Consider the following 21,244-nt stretch of genomic DNA (forward strand, 5'->3'; position numbering starts at 1 on the left):
CTGTTGATCCTTTTGGATCTCTCGGCAGCTTTCGATACCATTGACCACTGTATCCTCCTGGAGCACCTGAAGGAGATTAGGAGTGGGAGGCACTGCTTTGCAGTGGTTCCTCTCCTAGTTCTTGAGTAGGTTTCAGATGTTGTTGCTTGGAGATTGTTCCCCTTCAAAATGAGAGCTATTGTATGGGGTCCCAGAGAGCTCCATTCTATCTCCAATGCTTTTGAGCATTTACATGAAACTGCTGGGAGAGATCATCAGGGGATTTGGTGTTATCATTATGCTGATGACACCCAAATGTATTTTTCCATGTCAACTTCATCAGGAAATTCTAACTTCCCTAAATGCCTTCCTGGAGGTGGTAAATGGGCTGGATGAGAGAGAACAAACTGAGGCTGAATCTAAGCAAGGCAGAGGTACTCATTGTGGGAGGTTGGAACTTAGGAAGTGCTTTAGATATGCCTGTTCTGGATGGGGTTACACTCCCTCAGAAAGAGCAGGCACGTAGTCTGGGAGTACTTCTGGACCCAAACCTCTCCCTGGTCTCTCAGGTTGAGGCAGTGACCCAGAGGGCTTTAGGTCAGCTTCAGCTGATACACCAGCTATGTCCATTTATGAAGATGACCTTAAAACCAGTGGTACATATGCTGGTATCATCCAGACTTGACTGCTGCAAAGCACTCTACGTTAGGCTGCCTTTGTACGTAGTCCGGAAACTCCAGTTGGTACAGAATGCAGCAGCCCGGTTGGTCTCTGGGGTTACCCAAAGATATCCTATTACACCCATTTTTTAAAAAAACTACACTGACTGCCAGTAAGTTTCTAGGCAAAATACAAAGTGCTGGTTATGACCTACAAAGCCTTGAATGGCTTGGGTACATGGTATTTAAGAGAATGCCACCTTCTTCATAAACCCCACCGCTTAGTAAGATCATCTGGGGAGGTCCGTTTGCAGTTGCCACCGGCTTGGTTGGTGGCAGCTCGAAACCGGGCCTTTTCTAGGGTTGCTCCAGGACTTTGGAACTCACTTTCTAACAAAATTATAGCCTCCCCTTCTCTTAATGTTTTTAAGAAGGACCTGAAAACATACCTGTTTAGTCAAGCTTTTAGTTTATAGTTTTAGAGTTTTTATCTGTATATTAAACTCTTTTAATTGTGTCAGTGTTTTAATTATTGTGTTTTTAGATGGTGTTTTTAGATTGCCCAGGGACTCGTATATGGGGTGGTATAAAAATGTGTCAAATGGATAAATAAAAATTTATTGATCTACCCCCACTACACCCCCTTGGTTTCATAATTACTATAGCAACTGTCCTAATAAATGTGCAAGCACCATAGTCATATAATCATACAGTAATAGTAAAATAAACCCAAGATTATACTTACCTGACCCGGATGGGTGTGTCACAATGTATATTAATTTCTAACAGCATATTATAAGAAATAGACTATAATGAATTACATTCATAACTTACCAATTGGGAATGAAGACTTCTGTTCTTATAATATTTTGTGTTTGCCATTTGATAACCTTTTTAGGTCATGACAGTTGTGTGGAACTTCTTTTGGAGCAGGAAGTCTTCCAGAAAATGGAGGGAAATGCTTTTAGCCCGTTGCATTGTGCTGTGTAAGCAACTTCTATATTCCAGTAATTTCATTACAACTTTAATAAAGTTCAGTTATTCTGGAATTAATAGTCTCTTAACATTTTTATAGGATAAATGATAATGAGGGTGCCGCTGAGATGCTAATTGATACACTGGGTTCTAGCATCGTAAATTCCACAGATGCAAAAGGAAGGTAAGTTTGAAAACACTCAGCCCTGCCATATTTTACAGATGGTTCAAGAATGATGATCAGGTGTGTCAAATGCAACTGAGAGGTGTACTAGGAGCAACAGAGTTGTCTTGCTTCTGATGACCTCTTGATGAAGATAATGGAGAAGAGTAACTGTCCCTACTCAGCCGCTGGTGTCTCATTTGGGCTCTTCTTTCAACTGTGAGCCCTTTTGGGGAAAGGAATCATATTTTCATATATTTTGAAGTGTAAATCACTTTAAGAACTTTTTTGTTATTAAAAAGTGGTATGTAACTATTTTAACAATAATCATAATTATCAGCCAGAGCTATTGTAGTGGTTTTCTGTGGTACTGTGTCCAGGATTAAATTGTGGGGAGTGTTGATTGTAAGAAGAGATTTTAATATTTGAGACTTAAGACCTTGAGCTGATTTCTGTTTTATAGATTGATATGCTTTTCTCCCTGTCCCACATACTGTTCTTGTATCACTTGCCTCTGATTCTTCTATAACTCTGTCTTCTGTCTGTCTTCCTTATCTCACACCTATCTTCTGACAAAAGGGCAGGATATGAAATTAAATATTCAGTTTGTCTTCCATTTTTATTATACAGACATGCAGAAATTATTGAACAAACATATACAGCTGAACTGATTTGCTGTGTATGGGTTTTAGATACTTCTGGATATACAAAGTAAAATTAACTTTTTAAACATATTCTCAAAACTGTATTCAAGTTATGATTCTGAGTGAATTCATACCTGTATTATTGCCTCATAAATTCTTGTTTCACTTTCAATCTGCAAAAGATATATTTTCCTCCTCAGAACTCCCCTTCATGCAGCAGCCTTTACAGACCATGTGGAGTGCTTGCAGCTTTTGCTCAGCCATAATGCACAAGTAAACTCTGTAGATTCTTCTGGGAAGACTCCTCTAATGATGGCTGCAGAAAATGGACAAACAAATACAGTTGGTAAAAAGAAAGCTCTGTGTACCTTCTCTTCTCTTGTACTAGTAATTAGCAAATATGCTACTGTCAAACGTTGCAGTAGAATACTAAAGGTTGTGTGTTAGGAACATAGGAAGCTGCCATATACTGAGTCAGACCTTTGGTCTCTCTAGCTCAATATTGTCTTCACAGACTGGCAGCGGCTTCTCCAAGGTTGCGGGCAGGAATCCTTCTCAGCCCTATTGGAGAAGCCTTGTTGGAGAAGCCAGAGAGGCAACTTGAAATCTTCTGCTCTTCCCAGACTGGCTCAGTCCCCTGAGGGGAATATCTTACTGTGCTCACACTTCTAGTCTCCCATTCATATGCAACCAGGGTGGACTCTGCTTAGCTAAGGGGACAAGTCATGCTTACTACCATAAGACCAGCTCTCCTCTCCTAAGTCATACTGCAGAGCCTTAGATTTCTTATTTACAACCTGGTCAACCTCAGGAGCTTTTCATTAATATCTGTGCTGATTTCTAATAGATCTGGATACAAAGCAATTACAAAACAATATTATTATTTGTCAAGACAATAAGCCCTGGCACAAAGAGCCAACCACAGCAGTGTCCTAAGTCCTTGTGGTGGAAAGCATTTTCTACCTGTCAATGGCTGGATGGTAAAGCAAATAGGAACAATGGTGTACTAGGGAACTTGCAAGAGAAGGTATTGGGTGGTGGGAAATGTTTCAGCTCTAATAACCTTTCAGAGTTGGAGACGTTTGTTGCTGAAATGTTTTTCTAGCAGACTAGAGCTGTGTTATTTTTCAAGAGTATTTAAAAATGCATCATTTCAATTAATATAAGACTTTATTTATTTCAGAGGTTTTGGTTAGCAGTGCTAAAGCCGATCTGACCTTGCAAGATAAATGTAAAAACACTGCACTGCATTTGGCTTGCAGCAAGGTATGTATCATTTTCCAGTTGGAGACTTTTGTAATTTATTGCTGCTCTTGTGTTCTCATTATCGTTATTGTTTCTCCATTCAGGTAAATTTACTCCTGAGCAGCAGTGGCAATATGTCATTTGAACTGCAATGGGAGGAAAATATCTCCTCTCCCCCCACCCCCCATGAATGTGTGTGGTAGGGAAGGGGAAGGAGGGAATACTTTTCCATCCTTCATTCATAGTCATAACCTGGTAAGGAAAGTATTTTTTTAAGATGGGGATACAAGGCTGAGGTGTTATGCCGAAGGCCACCTAGTGAGTTTTTAATAGTTGACAAGGGTTCTGAATTCTATTCCTGGATCGGTTCATTCAGTGAGTAGACAGAACAATTATCTCAAGCACTGGACATGCTAGGATTAAAGAGAGTTTCTGCAAAGGCAGATGAAGGTGATATAGTTCTAAAAGGGAAAGGGAGAGAGGCAGCAATTGGTACAAAGAGAAGACAAAGCTATTAGAGCACAAAGGGAAAGAAACTGAGGCACAGACTTTACCCCTGCCCACATCTATAATACTCAGATACCTTGGGCTGGCCCTATCCAAGTCTACTAAACCATCCTGTAGACTATACTGGTTTTAGTTCTGACAACCATTCCTATTGATTACAAACATGTACTGTATTACATATATTATGACAGTTTAGATGGATTATTTGAAAAATCTTAAATTTTTTTAAAAAAACTTAGGTGTTTTTGTTTTTAGTGAGGACATTTGATAAAGTGACCCTACTATCTCTTTTAGGGTCATGAAACTAGTGCCTTGTTAATACTGGAGAAGATAACAGATAGAAATCTCATCAATGCCACAAATGCAGCCTTGCAAACGTAAGTTGAGACTCTGAAAAATACTTCACTATTGCCAGGAAAGTTCTGTCATTCATACTAGGGATGTGCACAAAACAGATTTTTCTTTCTCTTTTCTTCTTCTTTTTTCCTTCTAATTTATTTATTTTTATTTAAACATAAAAGAAAGAAAAAACAAAAATGATTACATAGTCATGTCTCGAGCCTCCAGATACAGTAATTATATACAACTTGAAACAATAATCATCCATAGTTCCCCCTCAACCCTTCTTCCAGCTCTACCCTATAACAAAAGTTACAAACCAGTATAAGTAATAGATAAGCCAACCCTCCATGTTAGAAAAAGCCAAGTCGAGGGTGTGGATACAAACCTTGTACTATGTTAAAGTTTATAAAAGGCTCACAAGCTGTTACAGATGTTTCTGATGAGCTATTCCACAGGTAAGCTGTCACCTTAGCTATTGAAGCATATTCCCGTAATTTTAACAGCCAATCATCTAAGGTCGGGATTATATATAATCGCCAATTAGCAGCATAAAGAATCCTGACAGCAGTAATCATGTATAGGGACACCAAGCCAGCTCATGGGCTTTACGCAGCCTTTATTGACCTTAAATCTGCCTTTGATTTAATTTCACGGGAGAGGCTTTGGCAGAAATTATGGGATCTAGGAATAGACAGGAGACTGCTACTTCTAATAATTTCCCTTTATAATGGTGCCCTACTGAAGGTTCACTATACTGCATCTGGGGCCTTGTCAGCTGCCATACCCTCTTGTAGGGGGGGTCTGTCGAGGTTGTTTATTAGCTCCCATGTTATTCAATCTTTATATCAATTCTTTGTTTCTATCCCCCCCACCCACCCCCTAAAACTGCTAATGGGCATATCTCCATTTTGCTATATGCTGACGATATGGCAGTTCTATCTCAAACCCCAATTGGCTTGAAATGTGTTTTGATTCTCTTATCAAAATTTTGCACTCAAGAGGCTATCGTGAGAAATTGTTTTTAAAAACCCAAGGTTATGGTATTTGCTAAGCACCCTAGACTCCACAATTGGTCCTTGAATGGCCATAATATAGCCCAAGTCAATTCTTTCAAGTATCTTGGAGTTGTTCTTCACTCCTCAGGGTCTCGTAGTGCCCATTATAATTCCTCTCTGATGTCTGCTCAACTCACTGCAAAACTCATAACTTCCTTTTACTATTCGAGAGGTGCTTCTTTTATCCCCGCAGTGGTTAAACTATTTACCACCAAAGTATATTCTTAGTTGTTTTATGGTGCCCAATTAGGTCCACCTCAAAACTTCTCATATTTAGAAGTTTTGCAAGCTAAATTCCTGTGATCCTTATTAGCTGTCTCTCATCGTGTTCCATCAGTGGTACTGAGAAGAGAGGTTAGCCTGCTACAAATGGAGTCTGGAGAACTATTTTCCTATTCTGGTTAAAATTTATGTCCTCCAGCTCAGGCTTGGCTTCTCTCATTAAGACTGATTCATTTAAATTTAAATGGTTTTCATTTATTAGTGATCAATTAACTTACTATGGGTTTTCTCCAGAGGTTCTGCTGCAGATGGGCAATGACCGGGCTAAGGGGGAGATCAATCAATGCACCATTGATGTAGGATTGCAAGAGGAAGCTGCTTCTGTTTCTAAGACTGTCTATCTCGAGGCACAATTGTTTAATCTGAAGCCAGCAGGCTATCTGTATTCTATTATTATCCCCAAATTCAGACGTGCATTGACATTAGCCCAAATTTATGCCCTTCCATCTGCCGTTTTAGAGGGCAGGTTCAAGGGCATCCCTTTCCCCGCCTGCCTCTGCCCTTGCAGTTCTGGCCACGTGGAGACTAGTACACATTCAATTTTACATTGTGATTTTTTTAAGGAAGCCTGCTTGAGATTAATCTCCCCCTTATTGTCTAAATTTTTAGGACACTCTGATGATTTATATTTGAAGTTTTTATTACTTAACCCAGATGAAAAAATTATTAATATAGTGGCAAGGTTTTGTTTTATAATCTGAAAAACTCAATCTGATCTTTAGCAATGAATTTCATAAGTAGTTTATATATTTCTCTCTTTTTAAATTTTATTTACATGATGTATTGTTTGTATTTCTTGTATATTGGTCTATGATTGTAATAAAGTTCTGTACTGTTCTGTATAGGGAAAGCTCCGTATATTTAGTAGGTATACTGGATTTAGCCATGTTTAACAGAAAGAGTTCGGGTGAACAAGGGAAATTTATGTTTAGAATTTGCTGCATCTTAAAGTGGATTTTTTCCCCAGAATTGTGCTTTTGTGCAGGTCCACTACATGTGGTAAAATGTCCTGGACGCTGCTTACATTTCCAACAATTTCCTAGATATTTACTGTCCATCTTACTGATAGTCATGGGAGTTATATACCAACGGAAATACATCTTATACCAATTTTCTCTTAAAAGATTATTGGCCGTAAATTTAATATTCACTTTCCACTGGTATTCCCAATTTTGCATATCAATAGTTTTATTTAAGTTTCGCATCCATTTAATCATACAATCTTTAACTTGATCTAGATAGTGGTTCCAACATTCATAAGTAGTGGGTTCTGTGTCTGCGCGGATCAGCTTCAGGCAGAATTGATTAGCTCCTTGCGACACGTGCAACCGCCGATTGCACGTGACTGCAGTACCCTCTAGTGGCGATTGGGCGTCCCTTCGTTCAGTTTCTTTCTGACCGCCATAGCGATCAGTCCTCGGAATAGTTGGCTCCTCAGAAAAAGTTTATTTCTCACGTCTACACCCTCTGACTACTTTTGAACGGACTTTGGCAATTCTTTGTATACCCCTTTGGATTTGGTGCTATTTCTGACTCTTCCCTATCGACAATTGGAATTGGACTTTGACTACTCTTTCTCTACTCCTTTGGCTTTGACGCAATCCTGTCTCTCCCTAAGACCTCAGAACGAACGACCATTCTACTCTACTTTCAGTTTGTATTGGCAGTTAAATGACTGGAAAAGCAAAATCGGGTAAGGAGAAAACTACTTTTAAAAGGTGTAGTAAATGCCGTTGGAAAAATCCCCTCAACCGATGGCCATGCCCACTGCTTATTTTGTTTGGGAGAGGCGCATGATACCAAACAATGTTCCGTCTATGTTACTTTCAACAAACAGATGTTGAAAAACCGCGAGGCACGCCTTCGAGTATATTTGTTGGAGGAGGCTCTTTTACCCAAGAAGGCTTCCATGGAGTCTATAACACCAAAACCAGCACCTAGATTGCATTCTACTATCCAGGCTTCTAGAGCCTTGGCGTCGAGGCTCGGCTCCCTTTAAGAGACCAGAAGGCCCACGATCCAGCACAAAGAGGAAGGGCAAGGCTTTGGCGCCGAAGCCACCACCAAAGAAGCATAAGCATAAGGAGCACCATGCCCAGGGTGGGGCTCACACCCCTTCGCCTTCAGGCCTCCAATCTCTTGAGACCCCTCGGCATAGAGCAGCCTCATTATCCCCGGTGCCCACTCTGTGTCAATCGCCATCGACGCCATGCTCCAGGCCGAATACCGCTCAACATCGGGAGCGTTCAACGTCAAAGGAGACAAAAGCAAAGCCCACAACTTCAGTGTCGACATTGACATCAAAGACGCCCAAGGCGGACACGGCATTGAACTCATCTTCGACATTGAAGGCAACCTATGCAGCCATGGCATCGAGCGCTGTAGGACCATTGGAAGAGGCAATTAATCCAATGCTTGCGGTGATATTGGACACGGAACTCAACTCCGACATCGAGTTCAAAGACAATCCGGACTGTATAGAGGAAGTGGTTCCAGTACAGGATGACATTGAAGGATGCCCTGTAACTCCCATGAGCATACACGACCTCACTACCACCCGACTGGCTCGCTTGCTGCACTCAGAGGAGAGTACACCTTCCACGGGAACCTTCAGTGGTTTTCAGGACTCTGACATATTACCAAACATAGTGCCCAAGACTCCATCTCTCTCGATGAGAGTTACACCAGTCAGCGTTCTCTTGCCCCATGGGGATTGGGTGACTCCTACATGGTGACTGGAGCGGAATACTCTTTCTTCTCCCAGTAGTTGCGAGAAATCAGGAAGCCCCATTACAGCACCAGATGCCAGATGAAGGAGTCAGCAGTTCAAACATCCTTTCTTCCAGTGCTGCGCGCGGAATTGGCTGTTCAGACCTGTGCACCATTAACACAACGACGTACTGTATCACTCCAGACTACCTTCACATCCAAACCATCCATGCCACCACAACCTACTCTTCGCCAGATGGTCACACAGACGGCCCATATTCTGGAACCGATTTAGGTGGCCTCCACGGCAGTGGGAAACTCACCTGTTCCCTCAGATGTTGATGATGAGGATTAGGGGTGTGCAATTTGGATTTTTGGTGTTTCGATTTGGATCAAAATCGAAACAACCCTGATTTGTATTTGGGTCCAAATCTGATCCATCCGAATCACCCCAGATTAGATTTGGATCTGAATTAATCCGAATCCAAATCGATTCGGATCAAAAAATGGGTCCCAGGGCCAAAAAAGTGGGGTGGGGTGTTAGTGCCTAATGGGTGGAGGTTACCACCCAAATTGCAGAGGAATTGGGCAAAGGGCTGGTTTTTGGTGAATTGTTGAAGTTCTGAGTGTAGCTTTTCTGGTAGCAAATGAGATTTTCAATACAAACCATGAATTAACTCTCATTTGCTATTAGAGAATCCACACTCAGAACACCTCAGAAACAACAGAACCCTGTACCCCATGGGTTAGAAACCCATGGGGGTGGCTGGCACCCTCTGTTCACTACACTGCCACTCACTCTGGGCCACCCTAGCACCCCACAATTGCAGTTATGGGGCTGCTGAAACCTACCTGATTCCCTATGGAGAAAAATCTTAAAGATGCGTAAACTTCAACAAATCACCAAAAATCAGCCCTCTGCCCAAATCCTTTGAAAAAATCCTTGTAGCTTCCTTGCCCCCCTTGGGCACTACCACCAACCCCACACCACTCAAGGCCACCCCTTTCCCCCTGACATGAAGCGATACACCTCCATTATACCTTATGGGGGGAAACCTTAAGGACGCGTAAACTTCAACAATTCACCAAAAATCAGCCCTTTGCCCAATCCCCCTGCAATTTGGATGGTAGCCTCCACCCATTAGGAACTACCATCCCACCCCACTCTTCTGCCCCAGATCCCATTTTATGCCCCAAAGCTTCCCCAAAGACACAAAAACTTCAACAGTTCACCAAAAATCAGCCCTTTGCTTAATTCCTCTGCAATTTGGGTGTTAGCCTCTACCCATTAGGCACTTAACTTAAACTGAGTAGTACCCCACTGCCTTGTGGGTGGGAGTGGGGTGTAGTTGGCACATGGCAGTTGACAGTTGACGCTGTCAAAAAGACAGTCAAAATGAATAGAAGAAATGAATGTGTATGATGAATCCTCGTAGGGATTCATTGAGTGAAAGTTATTATACACCAAAGAACCCAAACACTTGAAAAATAGAGACCACACATTTTGCTCCATAACTCCACTTCTATAAGTACTAGAGCTTAGCTTTTTTAAATGAAACCTGGCAATCTGGGGGAATTAATAGGAGGGATCCAAAATTCTAATCCAATCAGGCATGATTCGATTTGGATCCGAATCTAGCCAATGGACCACAGGAGTGATTTGTTTTGTCTCCGAATCACCCGAATCAGCTAGATTCGGGTACAAATCGATTCGTACCCGAATCAATTTGCACATCCCTAATGAAGATGCCCACACCTCAGAGTCTTCAGAACCTGACCCAGTAGACCCAGAAGAACCTAGTCTACCAGACCCAGATTCTGATATAGCTGCTGTCCCTTCCACTTCACCAAATGAAGAAATGAAAGGTTATCACCAGCAGGTGGCAGAGATGGCACAGGTGTTAGGTTTACACCTTAAACAAAAGGCTACCGAATTAGAAGATTCGGTTTACAGTGTGATGAAATCGGCTACCAGGTTACACCCCGTGTTTATACCCATGCTTCCTCATATAACCAGAGCAACTAAATCAGCGTGGGAGGTGTTGCAAACCTTGGCACCCACTTCCAAGCCTCTGCAGGCATTATATCTTATTCAGGAAGAAGAAAACGAATACCTAATCTGTCACTCAGCTCCATACTCTTTGGTTGTGGATAGCACAACCTCATCAAAGAGCAGAAAAAGACATACAACACCAGCAGACAAGAAGGGGTGGAAGCTAGACGTTTGGGGCAGATGCACTTATTCAATGACCTGCTTGTCTATTAAAATCGCTAATTACATAGCATGCTGGGAGAAATTTACGCATTCTCTCTGGGAGACTCTGTTTGATCAACAAGCTTCGTTGGAACCGAGTGAATTTGTGAAAAAGTTTGAGTTAGTGTTCGCAAGGACAACTGCAGCAACCCACCAACAATTGGCAAATGCCAAACATTTGACTGAATCAGAGTCACGTACGTTAACCTCGTCCATTGTTCTAAAGAGACATGCCTGGTTGAGGGCGACCAGGCTGCAACAAGACTTGAAAGATCGCGTCGAGACTTTGCCATTTGATGGACAAGTTCTCTTCTCAGACAAGACTGACAAAAATATGGAGCAGTGGAAAAAATCAAAGCACACTCCTTTATGAATCCATGATATTCTAACTCCAGATATCAGCCATACAACCAGTATCAGAGAAGGCAAATTTATTATCGCCAACCAGATCGGAGAGACTCCAAGCACCCCTACCAGTGCTACAGTAACAATAACAAGAGGCCTTACTACCCCAGGAACAAGAAGGCCCAGTCCGGGCATGCTAAAGGTACACCACAATCCAAGCAGCAGCTTTGATCTGGGCCAGGGCCCAAATGAAAATGACAGTGTGCCTCTTCAGTGCACCTGCAACCTCACAACACCAAGGAACACCATCTCCTTGAATTCAGCCAGAATATCCATCAAACTGGCAAGCCATGCCCAAGCATGGCACCATATAACATCAGACCAGTGGGTCCTGCGCGTAGTCATGATGGGCTATGCAATGGAGTTCAAGGAGTACCTGCCATTTCTGGGCGTAAAGTACACTCCCGAGTCATCAGTGCTGCGGGAATTGGTGCGGAAGCTCTTGTTGAAAGAGGCCATATCACCAGTGCAGTGGGCCCTAAGCCAGACAGGATTTTATTCCCAATATTTTCAGATCCCTAAGTGTGATGGGGGGAGAAGACCAATAACGGATCTACGTGGATCGAACCAGTGCATCGAAGTGTGAAAGTGCAAGCCATCCTTCCGCTCCTCCACGAGGAGAATTGGATTGCATTGCTCGATCTGAAGGATGCGTACTTCCATGTTGGCATTCAGGAACACCATCACATGTATCACATGCTTCATCACATGCTTCACGATGGGGTCGGAGGACTCTCAGTACAATGTGTTGCCCTTTGGCCTCGTCACCGCCCTGAAAGTATTCACAAAGTGCATGGTGGTGATAGTAGCCTACCTCAAGACACAGGGTCTGTCAGCGTATCCTTATTTGGATGACTGGCTTCTGACAGCCAAGACATGGGAACAGTTGCTGAAATGTAGTAATGGCCCTATTGGAAAGCTTGGGAATCCAAATCATTTGGGAAAACTCGTTCCTAGAACCAACAAAACGCCTTCAATATATTGGCACGCTGTTGGATATGAGGGAACAGAAGGCTTATCTGCCCGAAGACCGCTTCCAGCGCATGCGGTTGCTCATCCACAGGTTTCAGAAAACACCCGTGCAGAGAGCACGGAAAGTGCAAGTATTACTAGGGCTCATGGCGTCCTGCACCATGGTAGTCCTCAATGCAAAACTAAGAATGCGCAAGTTGCAGTTGTGGTTTCTCAGGGCATTCCACCCAAGAACTGAGCCACAGTCCAAGCTAGTTACTCTTCTGGAAAAGATATCTTGTTCTCCCTGAATTGGTGGACAAGGGAGGCAAACTTGCTCAGAGGAGTGCCCTTCCTGACTCCACAGCCAACTGCCACGGTGACCTCCGATGCCTCGATGCATGGCTGGGGAGCCCACTTGACGGACCACAGAGTACAGGGTCTGTGGGCCCCAAAGGAAAGACTGCTGCACATCAATTTCCTGGAACTCTTGGCAGCATTCAAGACCTTGGTCACCTTTCAGGCACAGGTTGCTGGCCAGACCGTCCAGCTACAAATCAATAATACGACGGCCATCACTTACATAAACAAATAGCGCGGAACAGTATCCAGATCTTTGTGCAATCTCAGTCTTCAATTATGGAATTGGTGCATCCCACACAAGATCTATCCCATCGCGATACACATCAAAGGCGCAATGAACTGTTTAGCGGACTCCCTGACCAAGGAACTAGTGCTGGAACAGCACAAATAGGAACTGCATCTGTCAGTGGTGCAGCAGCTGTTTGTGTCATGGGGAGTGCCGAAGGTGGATCTGTTCATGACCAGAGAAAACACAAAGTGCTAGCAGTACTGCTCCAGGATGGAAATTTATAAAGAGAAACTACTTCCTCTTGCTGGCTTGACCCTGTGTCTTCAGAATCCGTGTCAGTTTTATCTGAACGATCTTTATCCAAGTGGTCGTTGTTGTTGTTGTTTTTGCCCATCATATTTTTATTCAGATATTTATTCATCAAAAGTACAAGTATCAATGGTAAAAGCTATTTTTCCTTGGGAACACCCAGGATTGTTTAAATAATTACTGTTTTTCTCCTTCAAAGAAGATTTCCCTAATTTAATACACAAATAACATAGGGCTAATTTCTTTTTGAGAACAACAGTAAGCTATTGTAATAAAAAATGTGGGGGAGGGGGATTTCCCCTTAATTCCAATTTATCCAAGCTAGAAGGCAGAGAAAAGAAATAATTTCATTGTTCAAAAATAAACTCCCCCCCCCCCTTGGCAACACACGCAATTCATTTAAATAATTACTGTTCTCCTTCAAAAAGATTCCCCTAATTTAATACACAAATAACATAGAGCTAGTTTCTTAGTGGAGACACGTCAGTAAATTATTTTAGTATAAAGTAACTTTTCACATTGCTCCAAGTTATTCCAAACTGAAAAGGAGAAAAGAAGGTAATTTTAACATGAATTCCACAATAATTTCCCTAATTTAATACTTCAAATAAGAATTATCTACTGAGTGGGCAGAAGCGTCTGTGTTATTAGATTAAAGATCCTAGGTAATAGGCCAGTTTATGTTAATTACTTCAGTTTTTTATATCTCTAAAACAAACAGAATCCATCAAAAGAAAATAAAGTCCATCAGAATCCAACATACAACCATTAACCTAATAGATTAGCAAGAATCCCATTTCTAGCATACAGGAAATCAATAAGTTTAAGGTGACCCAAAGAAATCAGCATCAGGAAAGAAAAGGGAAGAGCCTTACCGTATACTCATAAAGCAAAACAGAGATAAAAAGGGCAATCTGATTACAATTAATTGTCATAAAAATACAAATAGCAGAAACCTTAAAAACCACCTTTCAGATTCAATAGAAGCCTCTCCCCACAAAATGCAAACTTCCAAAAATCTATATATTTAATTCCGCCCTGAGCCTTTTGGAAGGGCGGTATAAAGGTTTTAATAATAAAATAAATAAATAAATCTCCTGGGTGAGCCTTGGAATGTGTGTCACAGCGCCCAACTGATTGGCTGGGGTGCACACAGGAGAATTGGTCGCTGCGGAAGCAAGGCAGCAGTGAGCCCAGGCAAGAAGGCAGTGGCAGGCCCGGCCGGAGACTGGGGCAGAAGGTGGGGGGAAGAGGTAGCCGGCCCCAAAGAGCACACAGATGCTCTGTATGGGGTCGACTAGTGTTCTCAATAAAACAATATGTATGTATATTATAACACCAACCAAAACAAACAAGAGTTCTGTTCAGGAATGAAATGCATAGTAATCTGGTTCCCTCTTGTGACAGTTTTTCAAATTACAGCCAGTGAAATAAAACAGTTCAAAGAGAAAAGAAAATAACCAGAGAAGCTCCAAAGTTATCTTTGTAAGAGATTGTGTTCAAGGACAAAAGAGAGAAAGAGGAAAACATTAACACATCAGGCGAAATCCATGCACCTTATGAAGCTGTTTATTGAAAGTAGATTTGGAGAGAAAGAAAAAAATTCCAGTTGAATTCCAAGTCTTCAGTTAATAAAAAAGGAAACAAAAAAGGGAAAATAAAAAGGAAGTCTATTAAAATGAAAAGTTATATCTCCCCAGATTCTATTTTTATATTATATAGCCTCCAGCTCTTTCCAGTTCTTCACAAAGATGCAGCTGATTCCATAACATTTTGCTTTTTTGTTTCAAGCTTGAAACAAAATGCAGATGGCCAAAATATTTTGTCAAAACAGCGGTCGATGTGGCTGTTTCGACAGAACAAAACCCAAAATGTTTAAAGTGTTTTGGCCGTAGGGAACAATAGGGAAACTTGAAACACCCTATTGTTCCCCATGGGTAGCTCCTAGAGACACCAAAGTGGGTTGGGTGGTAGGGCATGATGGCTGCTACCTACCATCTAAATAGGCAAGCAGGCAATTTCAAACAAATTTTTAATCTTTCCCTAACCCCCCCCCCCAATAGGATTTGAAGCCAATGCCAGAAAACCCATCAGTAAGGGAAAAACAGGCCTCCAAAATAGCACTCAAAACGTTTCAAATAAAAACGGGGTTGTTTTGTTCCAAGCTCAAAACAGATCCTTTATTTAAAGGGTCTTTTGTATTGAGCTCGGAATGGCCCATTTCAAGTCGAAACGTTCTGTGCATCCCTAACTCTCACACATGCTCAAGAAGGCGTATTTGGTTTTAAGGAGCCTGCTCTACTTTTAAGTTGTGTGTGCCTCTCTCAAAAGTGTTGGCAGTTAGGAACATAGGAAGCTACCTTATACCAAGTCAGACCATTGGTCCATCTAGCTCAGTATTGTCTACACAGACTGGCAGTGGGTTCTCCAAGGTTGCAGGCAGGAGTCTCTCTCAGCCCTGTCTTGGAGATGCCAGGGAGGGAACTTGGAACCTTCTGCATGCAAGCATGCAGGTGCTCTTCCTAGAGTGGCCCCATCCTCCAAGGGGGAATATCTTACAGTGCTCACATGTAGTCTTCCATTCAAATACAAATCAGGGCAGACCCTGCTTAGCAAAGGGGACCATTAATGCTTGCTACCACAAGACCAGATATCTGTGTTTATGACACTGAAGACCAACTTCGTAAAAATGTTTGTTCCAGTAAATGAAAATCTTTTACATAGATGCAAAGAAGCACCTATGTAATATACAATATTGCAATATGTAATATACAATAAAATACACGTAAATGATGTGGGAAAGAATAGGAAGAAGGATATTAACAGGTTTTTTTAAAGGGTTTTCTATATTTGTGGTACTGGCATTATTATTTATTTGATTTATTTGATTTATATACCGCCCTTCCAAAATGGCTCAAATTAGCAATACACTCAAATTGTACCAATACCACTTCTTACTAGTAGCTTCAAGGATTGATGCATTAAGCCAGGCCTGCTCAACTTAGGCCCCCCAGCTGTTTTTGGACTACAACTCCCATAATTCCCAGCCACAGTGGCCAATAGCCAAGGATTATGGGAGTTGTAGGCCAACATCTGCAGGAGGGCTGAAGTTGAGCAGCCCTGCATTAAGCAAATGCCAACACAGAGCAAAATGCTTATCTTTAAACTAGATCCATTAATTTGCTGGGAACTGGATAGGAATATTGTAGTAATAATATAGGTTTAAGGTAGATTTCAGAATAATAAATTTCTAGCTACTGACACAATTACTCTGTTCCAATTTGTACTAGAATAAGATAGTTTACATTGAGTTCACAAAAGTTGCAGGGTACATGACTTGGGCCCAAAAAGCTGCTTAAGCGCATATAAGACAAATTCACTACCCACACTTGCCTTGTATTGCACTAATAGATAAATTCTTCAGCTTCATTACAAGCTGCTGAAAAAGATTATATTGGATTACCATTATCATTCAGCCTAACCAGCTGGATGCTGTTCAAATATTTTCTGTTCAACTCTAGAAACGGTAAAGGCAGGCTTTAAATGTTTGGACAGTTTCCTCTTCAAAAGGATATAAAGAGATTGATTACTCATAATCTTTGTAGGAACTTCCAATATGCTTGTAAAATTGATTACAGTGCCAGGGTTGTCTCTCTCCACAGGCCTTTGCATGTTGCTGCTCGAAATGGATTAACGGTTGTAGTTCAAGAACTTCTAGGGAAAGGAGCAAGTGTTCTTGCAGTAGATGAAAATGGTAAGTAAATGAAACAGAGTGATCTTTTATTACTTAGTTAAAATATAAGCATTCTTGCTCAATCCGAGTGTCTAGTCCAGCATTCTGTTGCTAACAGTGGCCAGTCAAAGGGCTTTTGGGAGGACTCTGCCTTCCCAATGTTAGCAACAGAATGTTACATTAGTGCGCTTCTGAAAAGCCCACTGCACCTACAATCAAAGGTACACTGCCTCTAAACATGGAGGTTCCATTTTGCAACTGTCTAGCAAAATGTGGCTAATAGCTGCTTGACAGATTTATTGTTCATGAATTTGTCTCTCAACCCTTTTTAAAGCTATCTGAGCCAGAGATCATTAGCTCACTTGTGGCAATACTTATTGGTTAGAGGTTGAGATATGTAGTGATTGAAGAGGTTGGTTACTATGCTAATCAAAGTGAAGTGCATCATGTGAAGAATTGCTTTCTTTTCTCTGTCTTGAATTTTCTGTCCTGAATCAAATTCACTATTATTAGGTGAGCCTGAGTTTCTTGTATTATGAGAGTGTGCGTTGTGTTTTTTCATCTGCAGTTTTATGGTGGTGCCTCTTCCATAAGATTCAACCAGCAGATGCCTGCAACACTTTTTGTCCAGATGCTACACATTTTAAATATCTGTGTAATAACCACAGGGTTTAGGGAAGAAGCTTTCAGCAGAAGCATAAGATCTGGATTGTGATCCGTTATAATAATCAGGAATGGGTTCTGCACCTGCGCAGTAACCTCTCGGGCTGATTTAGTAGCTCCTCGTGATGCACCACCCTGCCAGGACGTGCTGTGCTTTGCTTTTATTTGCGGCGGTTGGGGCGTCCTTCCCCCAGTTTCTTTTCAGCCACCTATGTGTTCATACCTCGGATTGGCTCCTCGGATCAACAGAAACTTCCTAAAACCTTGGATAAATGACTTTTCAGTACGGAAAATGGATTTGCCTTTTTCGATTTGGACTGGTTTGCGATTTGGACTGGTTTGCGATTTGGACTGGTTTGCTAGACTTTTGGACTTATACTAATACAGAATTAGACTTTGGAATGGATTTATGGACTGGATTTTCTTAACGTTCAGGACTAAAGAACATAAACTGAATTGGAGGTAAAGAAGACCTTCAAACACTGCGTGAAATGTCGAGCAAAATTGCCATCGACCGATTACCACGATACATGTTTGATGTGCCTTGGGGAAGAGCACAATACGGCAGCGTGCAAGGTTTGCTGCTCATTTTCTAAACATACAAGAATGAATAGAGCATTGCGTCTCAGAGCGGCATTATATGATGAGGTGCTCCGCCAACCTACGCCAAGGCTGAGCCCCCTATCGACATCGACAACTCAGTTGACACCAACCTCGAGGTTGAACGATCACGGAACTACACCCCAGCAGTCTAAAACCGGATTGACAGATGTAGTCTTTAAAAAACCAAAGGATGTTTCTATGAAGGCACATAGGCATAAAGAGAAAAAACATTGGCGCTATTTAGGCAGTGACTCCGATAACAAGAGCACGTACTCGACAAAGAGATTCCGTACCCCTTCACCGTCCTCAGTACAGATATGTGACATAGAAAGTGACTCAGAAGATTCCGTCAGCAGCAACATCGAAGATATCTAGGATGACATCTAGAGCAAAAAAGCTTAAGACATTGATAGATGTAGCACCAAGTACGACATCAACATCAGCATCCACCACTTCAACGTTGATGCGAGAAACTGAGGATTTGATGTCAACTGCACAACAACTACCCAAGGCATCAAGATCCTCAGCATCGATGCTGTCAGCACCATTGATCTCAACTACAAAATCAGTGACGACACCCTCTACATTTGCAGCAGTTCCGACGTCGGCATCGACAAGAAGGACACCTCATCTACTATCACCAGCTCAGACCCCAAGACAATCTGCCTCAACGCCGAAGTCACCAGTAGTGATGGCAGTGCAAGTAATGGAGCAGGGAGATGAAAGTCAACATGGACAGGATGAATCTAATGCCTTATTGGAACTGCTAGATTCAGCATCTAGCACGCCATCGGGCTTGACTTTCAGAGGCTTTTTGAGCACAGGACCGGATGTGGAGCTGAAGGATGATGAACCTCTCCTTCCACCTAAAACACCATCAGTATCGCCACTGAGAGCATCACTGGGGACTGCTTTACCTTTGGCACCACCTGTCTCTATGGCATCTGCGTCTACCCACTATTTGACAGGGCAGGGCATGTGTCTAGCAGCCCAGCCAATTCATTCCTGTGGCTTCCGCCACACGCTACCAGAAGATAAAGCGCAAAAAGCACCTGTAATTCAACAAGAAATACAGCATCAACAATCAATAAGGGTTCAACCATCTACTCAGGCACCCAGTAGACAGGCTTCAGTAATCGTGACATCCTCACATATGCAGCCATTACAATCCTGGCACCTTAATACTTCTTCACAAGTACCACAAAAACCTGAAAAACCATCGGGGGGAAAGGATTAGGAAATCAAGTCCTCCTCCATTGGAACGCACTCCATCATCCTGGGAACAGGAGGCCTGCTCTTCAGAAGCAGAGGTTTCAGAGGTGTCAGACTCTGATGTTGCAAGCTATCGATCTGATCCCCTTTCAGACATTCCTCCACGCCTATCAGCATCTCCTACTGAGGAATAAAGGCGTACCATGCCCTCATTAGGGAGATAACAGAAGCACTGGGGATGGACTTTAAAACACCAGACACTGAGGTAGCTGACCAAGTGTACAATATGATAGCAAAAGCCAGGTCATCACATCCGGTGGCTTTACCAATGATTCCTGCCATCACAAAGGCTTCCAAGACAGCGTGAGAAGTACTACAGACTTCTGCTCCCACTTCTAAGAGATTAGAAAACTTATACAGGATTCCAGAAGAAGGAAACACCTATTTGTTGCGTCATCCAGTGCCCAATTCAGTGGTCATAGATTGTGCCTCAGCATTGCGAGGGAGCTGTCACCATATGACGCCCGCTGATAAGGTAGAAAGATGGATATGATGGGGGGAAAGGTTTATACCACATCCAGTTTGGCCATCTGGATTGCTAATTACGCAGCATGTATGGGACATTACAATCACCTGCTATGGGACACATTATTGCAAGGCTCATCTTTCATGACACCAGAAGAACAACATCCATCACAAGGCAACAGCTTAGTGCATTCAATCATCTAGCTGAAACAGAGTCGCGCACAATGGTTACTGCAGTCAGCATGCGTTGCCATGCTTGGCTCCAATCCACGTCCCTGCAGCAAGATATGAGGGATTGAGTGGAGAACCAGCTTTTGATGGAAAAGGACTTTTCCATGATGAGACGGATGCGACAATGGAGACTTTTAACAATTCAAAATTTACGGTGCCAACCTTTATGACATCCACATCTGTGTCAGGGGGGTGCCCCAAAAGAACGAACATTCCCTCGACAGAGGTCCTGTAGATATCAGGACAAGAAGGATTTCAGAAGGCAAAACAGGCCCTACCAACGGCCTAAGGGATTCAGTCAGAAGAATAAGGGCCAGAATGTCCATCAGAATAAGGACAATTCCAAGCAATCATTTTGACAGCTTAGTACACCCATTTCACACTCCATCAATTGCCAAGGCCCTGAACATCAACTTTGTAGCAACCAATACTGCTCGGGCCCCAAACATCAGTCCTGTAATTCCCAGCATTTCCATCAAACTGGCAAGCCATGCCCAAGCATGGTACAACATAACATCGGATCTCTGGGTTTTGCGCATCATAGAAACGGGGTATGCAATAGTGTTCAAGACTCTACCACCATTCTCTGGCATGAAGTTCACTAGAGTTACTGCAGTACTCCAGGAAGAAGTGAAGGTGTTATTGGAGAAACAGGCAATTATTCCGGTGCAGTGGGCATAGAGGTTGTCCGGGTTCTATTCCTGCTACTTCCAAATCCCAAAGCGGGATGGAGGAATCAGGGAAATCATGGATTTACGAGACCTCAATCACTATATCTCAACCAAAAAATTCAGAATGACAACATTGCAGGCAATTCTCCCCTTCTTAGACCAAGAGAAGTGAGCAGCGACACTGGATCTAAAGGATGCCTACTTTCATGTGGGCATTCAAGAAAATCATCGGGAGTACCTCAGATTCACAGTAGCAAGTATGATATACCAATATACAGTGCTGCCCTTCGACAGCTCCGAGACAGCTCTGAGAGTTTTCACCAAAGTAATAGCTGTTGTAGCGTTTCTGTGCATGCAGGGACTGGTAGTATATCCCTAATTGGACTATTGGCTGCTGGCCAGTGACAGCAAAGAGCTGTTAGTCACATAGATCCAGTCGATGGTGCAGTTGCTCCAGGACTTGGGCATCAACATCAATTGGAAGTCAAAACTGACTACCAACGAAACGCTTATGCTTCATAGGCGCCATTTTAGA

The 21,244-nt window shown here is 42.4% G+C and overlaps 1 protein-coding gene across 7 annotated transcripts in view; it reads left to right on the top strand.

Moving 5' to 3' along the window:
• The window catches only part of ANKRD28 (ankyrin repeat domain 28), a 216,101-nt gene that overhangs the window by 178,626 nt on the left and 16,231 nt on the right, over window positions 1-21,244 (top strand). For all 7 annotated transcript variants that reach the window (XM_053262156.1, XM_053262157.1, XM_053262159.1 and 4 more), the window contains 6 exons: window positions 1,537-1,624; window positions 1,714-1,797; window positions 2,621-2,766; window positions 3,604-3,686; window positions 4,467-4,549; window positions 16,734-16,825. In XM_053262156.1, coding sequence (XP_053118131.1) covers window positions 1,537-1,624; window positions 1,714-1,797; window positions 2,621-2,766; window positions 3,604-3,686; window positions 4,467-4,549; window positions 16,734-16,825 — 576 coding nt within the window. The remainder of the gene's footprint in view (window positions 1-1,536; window positions 1,625-1,713; window positions 1,798-2,620; window positions 2,767-3,603; window positions 3,687-4,466; window positions 4,550-16,733; window positions 16,826-21,244) is intronic.

The sequence above is a fragment of the Hemicordylus capensis genome, chromosome 6, assembly GCF_027244095.1.
Source record: "Hemicordylus capensis ecotype Gifberg chromosome 6, rHemCap1.1.pri, whole genome shotgun sequence".
NCBI lineage: Eukaryota > Metazoa > Chordata > Lepidosauria > Squamata > Cordylidae > Hemicordylus > Hemicordylus capensis.